This window comes from Oncorhynchus mykiss, chromosome 6 (assembly GCF_013265735.2).
Source record: "Oncorhynchus mykiss isolate Arlee chromosome 6, USDA_OmykA_1.1, whole genome shotgun sequence".
In the NCBI taxonomy this organism is placed as follows: Eukaryota; Metazoa; Chordata; class Actinopteri; order Salmoniformes; family Salmonidae; genus Oncorhynchus; species Oncorhynchus mykiss.
This window is the reverse complement of record NC_048570.1, coordinates 81,412,737-81,423,567: the sequence shown is the minus strand read 5'-3', so window position 1 is coordinate 81,423,567 and position 10,831 is coordinate 81,412,737. Positions and strand designations below refer to the sequence as shown.

The window sequence follows — 10,831 nt, the reverse complement described above, 5'->3', positions numbered from 1 at the left end:
CAGATTGCATGACATGGCTAACATATTCCACATTTCACAACTACCCCCTCTATAGTCAATAATTACAATAGAAATGGTAATCATGTTATAATGATTGTTATCTTTATTACATTATTTGTATCATTAAATGATATGTAGACAAACAGTATTACAAGTAAACCTAAATGTTTTCATGTCCTGTCACACACACATGACAAGGTACTTCAGACAGGTCCAAATGTGATTGGTGGTAGAGAATCTACAAAAGGTTGAGAACCTCTGGTATAGAATACAAACCAAACACTGATACAAACCCTACACTCATAAACAGAATGTCTGGTTACACATTTAACATAATTTCTGGAACCGTAATGGACAGGACCATGTGGAAGGTAAATATCAGAGCCAACCAGTACAGTTTGGTTTGGCCCAGTAGTGTTAACAGGGTAATACAGTATTCTGCACTGCTCTGAGACTGGTATGGTGGAACTCTGAGGGTTCATCTCAAACTATACCCTACTACACCTCTTAATATAGTGCACTGCATTTGACCAGGACACATAGCACCATGATGTAGAGCACCGTTTGGTTATAGTATCAGGCAGTTGCTAAATAAACTCAGCAAAAAAAAGAAACATCCTCTCACTGTCAACTGCTTTTATTTTCAGCAAACTTAACATGTGTAAATATTTGTATGAACATAACAAGATTCAACAACTGAGACATAAACTGAACAAGTTCCACAGACATGCCTCCTTGCAGCATGCCTAAGGCACGTTCACGCAGAAGAGCAGGGACCCTGGGCATCTTTCTTTTGGTGTTTTTCAGTCAGTAGAAAGGCCTTAGTGTCCTAGGTTTTCAGAACTGTGACCATAATTGCATACCGTCTGTAAGCTGTTAGTGTCTTATTAACGACCGTTCCACAGGTTCATTAATTGTTTATGGTTCATTGAACAAGCATGGGCAACAGTGTTTAAACCCTTTACAATGAAGATCTGTGAAGTTGTTTGGATTTTTACAAATGATCTTTGAAAGACAGGGTCCTGAAAAAGGGCTGTTTCCTTTTTTGCTGAGTTTATGTAGGTAACATGATATAATAGTCAGTAGTACCACATTATTTCTTATTAATATGAGCTGAAATAGGATAATATAACTAGTACGTATTTCCCTACATGATCACGTGCTTTAACCTCTACAGCACCACAGGCTGTCTGACATGACCAAAGATGGTGGATAAATAAAGATAGTTGACTACCGTCGTTTACAAATTACAAAAAGTTGTCATTTCCGGTCTACTTAAGGGGGCGGCTCTCCCATAGGCTGAGTTCATTGACTTCCATTGGAAAAAAAATGAGGCTGTAGCATATCCCACTTCCTCTTCCATCTCTGCAATGGCATGTCCCTGTGATCAGTGTTTGTCTACTGCCCTCTAGTGTCAACTTGATATCAGTGCAATAAGGCCATAGTTCTCTTGTTTGTATCATTAAATGATATGTAGACAAACAGTATTACAAGTAAACCTAAATGTTTTCATGTCCTGTCACACACACATGACAAGGTACTTCAGACAGGTCCAAATGTGATTGGTGGTAGAGAATCTACAAAAGGTTGAGAACCTCTGGTATAGAATATAAACCAAACACTGATACAAACCCTACACTCATAAACAGAATGTCTGGTTCACATATTGATTGTGGATGCCACAATCAATATGTGACATATGGATGGTAATATAAAGAGGACACAGTTCAAAAATGAAAGGAGAGTAAGAAAAACATCCAGTGAAAGTGAACAAACAACAGGTTTAGGGAAGTGGAGGATCCCTCAGCGATCGCTTGCATCTCTCACAGGTGGCTGCTGGCACGTTCATTTGGGAGGACAGACTCATATTAATGGCTGGAATGGAATTAATAGAATGGTCTCAAACACATGAAAGACCTGGTTTTCATGTTGCTGATACAGTTCCATTTACTCTATTGCAGCCATTATTATGAGCCGTCCTCCCCTTACCAGCCTCCTGTGATCTCTATGTGTGACATCTCATTGTAGCCAGTTTATCAGAGTTTTGTTTCCAGAAACTATGCCACCTCTCACCTACTTCCTCATAAGTTAACTCAAGCTGATTAAAGTGTAGATTCCATCTCATCTACAAGAATAACAAGTTATGTTGAAGCTACTTTCCTGCCTTGCAGTAGACACACCAGATTTATTTTCTCTCCAGTCTTTCCCCACAGGCCAGCGAGCTTTAAGCCAAACTCTTCTCAATTGTGATCTGCGTGTATCTAATCGTAAGTATTATTTGTATATATGTTTAAAGCTGTCAGAGAAAATATAGTTAGAAATGCTTTATACTAATAAATCCCAGCAATTAACATTCAAGTCAATGTTGATGGTTGGCAATAGCTGTGTGTGAGAACCAGACAGGCCTTGATAAAAAGGCCAAGTTTAGCATATTTAACAAAGTCTGTCTTGAGTAGTCTTTGGCCTGAGGTGATTAAATAGTGTGTGTGTGTGTGTGTGTGTGTGTGTGTGTGTGTGTGTGTGTGTGTGTGTGTGTGTGTGTGTGTGTGTGTGTGTGTGTGTGTGTGTTTGTGTCTGTCATATCTCTCAGTGCAGCTTTCAGGGATTATGGAGATAATGGGAGAAAGGTTTTATATTATCAAATAAAAGGACCAAGTTTACATATTTTTGAAAGTCTGTCTTAATTAGTCTTCTGTCTTAGGTCTCAGGTGGTCTCAGGTGATTACATAATACATCCATATCATATGATCCATAACATCGCCTACATTGAATCCCAGTATGTTATCCTCTCTTTCAGAAATGATGTGGACTTGGACAGACTGTCTGTGTGTCAATCTCCTGCTTCTCCTCCAAAGAGCAGGCTCTGGTAGTGACCTCACATGTTCTTTTTGTGTGTGTGTGTGTGTGTGTGTGTGTGTGTGTGTGTGTGTGTGTGTGTGTGAACAATGTGAGGATTTGCATGAACAATGGCTACGGTTTGCACTTTCAGTACTAGGCTATTCCATTGGCAACCAAGCTAAATCAAGCAAACCTTAAGTATTTTGGCCAGGTTTGGTGTTGATCTTTAGTGTGGTCTGTTAAAGTCTGAAAGGGACCAACAGCTGATGATGTGCATGGTCGTTTTTGATATTGATTGGTTGTTTTTCTTTCCAGAGAAGTTTGAGGTTCTTGGTCTGACTCATGCCATTGTTGCTGTGGCTGGTGATGACATCATTCTGCCCTGTTACATCAAACCCAACATCAGCGTTGAGGACATGAGAGTTGACTGGTTCAGAGTCAACCTCCCAGACACTCAGTCAAACATTAGAGTCCATCTCTACCAAGACGGCAGAGACAAATATCATGATCAGATCCCCTCCTACAGGGGAAGGACATCGTTGTTTAAAGAGGAACTGAAGAAGGGCAATACCTCTTTGAAACTGACCAGGGTACAAGGCACTGATGATGGACATTATAAATGTCTTGTTGAGTCTAAGACACATTATGATGATTCCACCATTCAAGTCTACGTCAGAGGTGCATTTCTTAAATACAACAACCCATGTGATGTTCCTCCCAATCTCAGTAGTACTTCATCTCCAGTCTCCCTTTGTGTCTGTAGCTATAGGATCCAAGCCAGAGGTTTCCATTGAGGGACAGAAAGAAGGAGGGATGGCTCTGCTGTGTGTAACTAAAGGCTGGTTCCCTGAGCCTGAGTTGGAGTGGCTGGACAGTGAAGGGGTCACTCTGTCTGCTGGACCGTCAGAGACAGACAGGGACTATGAGGGATTCTACGTAGTCAAACTAAAGACCATCATAAAGGAGACTGACATCAACCGCTTTACCTGTAGACTAAGACAGAGGCAGCAACATGAGGTGATTAAGATGGAGACAGAGTTTCACATCCCTAGTGAGTAACATCATTATTGTTTAGAACTCTAAAGTATTGTAATGTCAAGATGAAACCCCGTTGGTTTTGTAGATCCAGCTATATGCCTCCACCTCAAATGAATAGAAAAGATAAACAACATTAAACCAGGAAATGAGATGATGGTCATCTTTTCCATTAATTTGGCATTGAGGCATATTGCTGGAGCTACACAGCTGATGTCATGGAACGTGGTTTCATTTGAGGTCTGTAAGCGTCTGACAAAACATTCTTTATGAGTGAAATGTCCCTTTAATATTATTATTTGGTAGCATTGGTTACATGTCACTGATCTCAGTTGATTTGTGTCTTGCAGGCGAGCTGATCCTTGTTCACACAGAAACATGGAAAGTGGCCCTTGCAGTGATTGTCTCTCTGGTCATTGTCCTTGTGGCCATATCAGCTTTCAGTGTCTGGTGGTGGAAAAGTTTGTACAATGACTACAGTCATAGAAAACTTATTAAAGGGTTTATTTTACTGAATGTAAATGTTTTACAGTGACATACACAAGGAGTTGGGAACTAGAACCGAATGCTTGTGTAACAGATGTGAAACGGCTAGCTTAGTTAGCGTGGGCGCTAAATAGCGTTTCAATCAGTCACGTCACTTGCTCTGAGACCTTGAAGTAGTAGTTCCCCTCTGCAAGGGCCGTGGCTTTTGTGGAGCGATGGGTAACGATGCTTCGAGGGTGACTGTTGATGTGTGCAGAAGGTCCCTGGTTCGCGCCCGGGTATGGGCGAGGGGACGGTTTAAAATTATACTGTTACACTTGCTAGTTCAATTCCCCGAGCAGACAAGATGAAAAAGATCAGTTAATCTACCCTTGAGCAAGGCACTTAACCCTCATTACTCCAGGGTCGCCGTCAATAATGGCTGATCCCTGGTAGTGACCACACTCGCATGGGGAGTTGGGATATGCAAATAAACACAGTTCCACTTCACAACTCACTCTCGTATAAGTTAAACACTTGTATATACAGTGAAACAGGACAAATATAAGCCCCCCCTGTTTGACCTTTAGAAGTAAAAAGCAGACATTGGTCAGATACTGTACAGGTGTATTTAAGGATTTGTATAAAATTAAATTCAGTTCACAGTATAGGGCAAACATTTCTATTTAAAACAACTTTCTCCACAAAAATAGTAGATGTGTTAATATAAGGTTTATTTAAATCTCAGTGCATGGTTTACCTGAACTACATCAGTGTAACTTCTTCCTTCATGTAAAGGACTTTGTCAGAAAACATCTTGAGTACCAGTAAGTCATTTTGTGGACCTTTCCTCTAACTGTTATCTATTGTCATGTCTGTAGATGCATCCAAAGCTGAACACAGTCAAGAGCTAGGTAAGTAGTGTCTTACTGTCAAACATGCCATTTTCTCCTCCAGAAATGGAACTTTGTCAGAGAAAACACTGTGGTTCTGTGTACATTAACTATGTTCTCTGTTTTTTATTTTATTTCTGCAGAGCAAGTTAAAGATGAACTCAGACTTGAGTTGAGTAAGTAGTGTCCAACAGTCCTATGCATATGTCAAACTCATTCCATGGAGGGCCGAGTGTCTGCGGGTTTTCACTCCTCCCTTGTACTTGATTGATTAAGGTCACTGATTAGTTAGGAACGCCACACACCTGGTTGTCTAGGTCTTAATTGAAAGGAACAACCAAAAACCAGCAGATACCAGGCCCTCCATGGAATGAGTTTGACACTCCTGGTCCTGTGCATTGTGTCATGTTTCCATTTTAATAATTGTCTTCTTCATGGATGTGAGATGTGTTCATTAAGGAAGTTCACTCTAACGGTTCTCTTTTCATGTCTGCAGAGAAAAATCAAACATTGTTTTTTACTGTCCCATCCCCCTGCCACACAAGGAGTTGAATGAATTATTCACCATTAAGAATGCTTTACTTTGACTTTAATTCATCTGTTTGTCTGCAGAGATACTTGCTGATCAGCTGGGTAAGTAGGAGCACGATGCATTACTAGACCCTTATGGTCAATATACAATACAAACAGTGCCTTGCGAAAGTATTCGGCCCCCTTGAACTTTGCGACCTTTTGCCACATTTCAGGCTTCAAACATAAAGATATAAAACTGTATTTTTTTTTGAAGAATCAACAACAAGTGGGACACAATCATGAAGTGGAACGACATTTATTGGATATTTCAAACTTTTTTAACAAATCAAAAACTGAAAAATTGGGCGTGCAAAATTATTCAGCCCCTTTACTTTCAGTGCAGCAAACTCTCTCCAGAAGTTCAGTGAGGATCTCTGAATGATCCAATGTTGACCTAAATGACTAATGATGATAAATACAATCCACCTGTGTGTAATCAAGTCTCCGTATAAATGCACCTGCACTGTGATAGTCTCAGAGGTCCGTCAAAAGCGCAGAGAGCATCATGAAGAACAAGGAACACACCAGGCAGGTCTGAGATACTGTTGTGAAGAAGTTTAAAGGCGGATTTGGATACAAAAAGATTTCCCAAGCTTTAAACATCCCAAGGAGCACTGTGCAAGCGATAATATTGAAATGGAAGGAGTATCAGACCACTGCAAATCTACCAAGACCTGGCCGTCCCTCTAAACTTTCAGCTCATACAAGGAGAAGACTGATCAGAGATGCAGCCAAGAGGCCCATGATCACTCTGGATGAACTGCAGAGTTCTACAGCTGAGGTGGGAGACTCTGTCCATAGGACAACAATCAGTCGTATATTGCACAAATCTGGCCTTTATGGAAGAGTGGCAAGAAGAAAGCCATTTCTTAAAGATATCCATAAAAAGTGTTGGTTAAAGTTTGCCACAAGCCACCTGGGAGACACACCAAACATGTGGAAGAAGGTGCTCGGGTCAGATGAAACCAAAATTGAACTTTTTGGCAACAATGCAAAACATTATGTTTTGGAGTTAAAGCAACACAGCTGAACACACCATCCCCACTGTCAAACATGGTGGTGGCAGCATCATGGTTTGGGCCTGCTTTTCTTCAGCAGGGACAGGGAAGATGGTTAAAATTGATGGGAAGATGGATGGAGCCAAATACAGGACCATTCTGGAAGAAAACCTGATGGAGTCTGCAAAAGACCTGAGACTGGGACGGAGATTTGTCTTCCAACAAGACAATGATCCAAAACATAAAGCAAAATCTACAATGGAATGGTTCAAAAATAAACATATCCAGGTGTTAGAATGGCCAAGTCAAAGTCCAGACCTGAATCCAATCGAGAATCTGTGGAAAGAACTGAAAACTGCTGTTTACAAATGCTCTCTATCCAACCTCACTGAGCTCGAGCTGTTTTGCAAGGAGGAGTGTGAAAAAATGTCAGTCTCTCGATGTGCAAAACTGATAGAGACATATCCCAAGCGACTTACAGCTGTAATCGCAGCAAAAGGTGGCGCTACAAAGTATTAACTTAAGGGGCTGAATAATTTTGCACGCCCAATTTTTCAGTTTTTGATTTGTTAAAAAAGTTTGAAATATCCAATAAATGTCGTTCCACTTCATGATTGTGTCCCACTTGTTGTTGATTCTTCACAAAAAAATACAGTTTTATATCTTTATGTTTGAAGCCTGAAATGTGGCAAAAGGTCGCAAAGTTCAAGGGGGCCGAATACTTTCGCAAGGCACTGTACATGTATATTCTAAGAAAGGGTTCTCCAACCCTGATCCTGTAGTGCTGCCGTCCCGTAGCTTTCAATCCAACCTTAGTTATAACTAACCTGATTCAATTTATCAAACAGCAAGTTATTAGAATCAGGTGCACTAGATTAGGGTTGGAGAGAACACCTACAGGGTGGTTCTCCAGGAACAGGGTTGGAGCAAAAACCTACAGGGGGGTCTCCAGGAACAGGGTTGGAGTTAAAACCTACAGGGGGGTCTCCAGGAACAGGGTTGGAGCAAAAACCTACAGGGTGGTTCTCCAGAGACAGGGTTGGAGCAAAAACCTACAGGGTGGTCTCCAGGAACAGGGTTGGAGCAAAAACCTACAGGGGGGTCTCCAGGAACAGGGTTGGAGTTAAAACCTACAGGGTGGTTCCCCAGGAACAGGGTTGGAGTTAAAACCTACAGGGTGGTCTCCAGGAACAGGGTTGGAGTTAAAACCTACAGGGTGGTTCTCCAGAGACAGGGTTGGAGCAAAAACCTACAGGGTGGTCTCCAGGAACAGGGTTGGAGCAAAAACCTACAGGGGGGTCTCCAGGAACAGGGTTGGAGCAAAAACCTACAGGGTGGTTCTCCAGAGACAGGGTTGGAGCAAAAACCTACAGGGTGGTCTCCAGGAACAGGGTTGGAGCAAAAACCTACAGGGGGGTCTCCAGGAACAGGGTTGGAGTTAAAACCTACAGGGTGGTTCCCCAGGAACAGGGTTGGAGTTAAAACCTACAGGGTGGTCTCCAGGAACAGGGTTGGAGTTAAAACCTACAGGGTGGTTCCCCAGGAACAGGGTTGGAGTTAAAACCTACAGGGTGGTCTCCAGGAACAGGGTTGGAGTTAAAACCTACAGGGGGGTCTCCAGGAACAGGGTTGGAGTTAAAACCTACAGGGTGGTTCCCCAGGAACAGGGTTGGAGTTAAAACCTACAGGGTGGTCTCCAGGAACAGGGTTGGAGTTAAAACCTACAGGGGGGTCTCCAGGAACAGGGTTGGAGCAAAAACCTACAGGGTGGTTCTCCAGAGACAGGGTTGGAGCAAAAACCTACAGGGTGGTCTCCAGGAACAGGGTTGGAGCAAAAACCTACAGGGGGGTCTCCAGGAACAGGGTTGGAGTTAAAACCTACAGGGTGGTTCCCCAGGAACAGGGTTGGAGTTAAAACCTACAGGGTGGTCTCCAGGAACAGGGTTGGAGTTAAAACCTACAGGGTGGTCTCCAGGAACAGGGTTGGAGTTAAAACCTACAGGGTGGTTCTCCAGGAACAGGGTTGGAGAGCCCATTTCCAAGGGCTTACAATTTGCATTGTGCAAATAGCACAAAGATGAGTCAAAATTATGTGGTAAAATATCACTGTATTGGAATTCTTTACTCACTGCGATGGAAATGTTTACACAAAGAATGATATTGTTTTATTAATTTATTTCAAGATGTTCTTATTTTAATTAGCAAAAATTCTAATTAGTTTTATGTTTAATTTACCCACAGATTTAGTAAACATGAAGGGTTGTCCAGGTAAATGAATGATACTGAATTGTATTTCAAATATATTTCATATCATATTTCTGTTGCTTAAGGTATACTATATTATGGTAGAGGGATGTATTTTTACACCATGTCACTTTGGATATGTTTCTGGCCCCGAACCTTATCAATAAGGTTTAGAGATTAAGAGGAGATGTGTCATTGTGTTCCAAGGGCACCACACAGTATACTCTACTGTAATATTACATTACCATAGTTTCTGGTATCCCCTAAATCTGACACTCTCTGTTTATATTGTAGAACTTGAAACCATCAGAAAACATGCAGGTCAGTGTGTTTGTTGTACTCTCCAGTCCACCCACCTAGAGTTTAGGGCTGGGCGGTATACCGTATTTTACACTATTCTGGTATTGATGCACGAAAAAGTTTTTTTTTTTAAAACTTTACTTTCCATAACGGTATTTGACTGTTTGGTTTGTTAAATGTGATACGCCGTGTGTTACGTCCATTTTTATAGTTTACTTCGCTATTTGAGTCATCTCTCTCCGCTCTCTCTCTCCATGTCGCATTCCACACAGACCTAGCCCCGCCCCCTGTCACTCATGGAGCGCATTTGTTGTTCCTCTTACCAAGAGTCAACTGCATTCAGTCTCCGCATCAATGCACTATGTGCAACAATGTTAATGACAACGATGCTGTTTTCACTTTGCTTCTTATTAATATAAATACACTAGCGTTCTATAATTACACCATACGTTTGTTTCTTACATCTGTAAACAGCTAGTTTGTATTTTCTAAGCAAGTTGGGCCTAAATCTTGTTAGCCGCTAATGTTAGCTAGCTAATAAATGTACAGAGTCAGAGCAAACGTAACTAGCTACTGTATACAGACGGATAATCCCAGTAATGGTGTAGAACTACAGTACCAGTCAAAAGTTTGGACACGCCTAATCATTCCAGGGTTTTTCTTTATTTGTACTATTTTCTACATTGTAGAATAATAGTGAAGACGTCAACTATGAAAAACACATGGAATCATGTAGTAACCAAAAAAGTGTTAAACAAATCAAAATGTATTTTATATTGGAGATTCAAGTTTGCCTTTGACAGCTTTGCACACTCTTGGTATTGTGTCAACCAGATTCATGAGGTAGTCACCTGGATAGCATTTCAATTAACAAATGTCCTTTGTTAAAAGTACATTTGTGGAATTTCTTTCCTTTATGCATTTGAGCCAATCAGTTGTGTTGTGACAAGGTAGGAGAGGTATACAGAAAGCCCCATTTGGTAAATTATGAAGTCCATATTATGGCAAGAACAGCTCAAATAAGCAAAGAGAAACGACAGTCCATCATTACTTTAGGACATGCAGGTCAGTTAATCCGGAAAATGTTAACTTTTAAAGTTTCTTTAAGTGCAGTCGCAAAAACCATCAATCGCTATGATGAAACTGGCTCTCATGAGGACCGCCACAGGAAAGGAGGACCCAGAGTTACCTCTGCTGCAGAGGATAAGTACATTAGAGTTACCAGCCTCAGAAATTGCAGCCCAAATAAATGCTTCACAGAGTTCAAGTAACAGACACATCTCAACATCAACTGTTCAGAGGAGAGCGTGAATCTGGCCTTCATGGTCGAATGTGTCCATGTCTTTGTGAGACGCAGAGTATGCAGATGATCTCTGTATGTGTGGTTCCCACCGTGAAGCATGGAGGTGGTGTGAGGGTGCTTTACTGGTGACACTGTCAGTGATTTAGAATTCAAGGCACACTTAACCACAGCATTCTGCAGCA

At 41.4% G+C, this 10,831-nt stretch overlaps 1 protein-coding gene across 1 annotated transcript in view; it reads left to right on the top strand.

Annotated features, from left to right (window-relative positions):
* Window positions 1-2,177: 2,177 nt before the first annotated feature.
* Window positions 2,178-10,831, top strand: part of LOC110526108 — a 28,558-nt gene continuing 19,904 nt past the window's right edge. Inside the window, exons 1-10 of the mRNA XM_036981787.1 lie at window positions 2,178-2,267; window positions 2,798-2,866; window positions 3,154-3,516; window positions 3,602-3,889; window positions 4,224-4,334; window positions 5,220-5,252; window positions 5,375-5,407; window positions 5,844-5,864; window positions 9,044-9,070; window positions 9,341-9,367. Of these exons, the coding sequence (XP_036837682.1) occupies window positions 2,800-2,866; window positions 3,154-3,516; window positions 3,602-3,889; window positions 4,224-4,334; window positions 5,220-5,252; window positions 5,375-5,407; window positions 5,844-5,864; window positions 9,044-9,070; window positions 9,341-9,367 (970 nt within the window). The 5' untranslated portion in view covers window positions 2,178-2,267; window positions 2,798-2,799. The remainder of the gene's footprint in view (window positions 2,268-2,797; window positions 2,867-3,153; window positions 3,517-3,601; window positions 3,890-4,223; window positions 4,335-5,219; window positions 5,253-5,374; window positions 5,408-5,843; window positions 5,865-9,043; window positions 9,071-9,340; window positions 9,368-10,831) is intronic.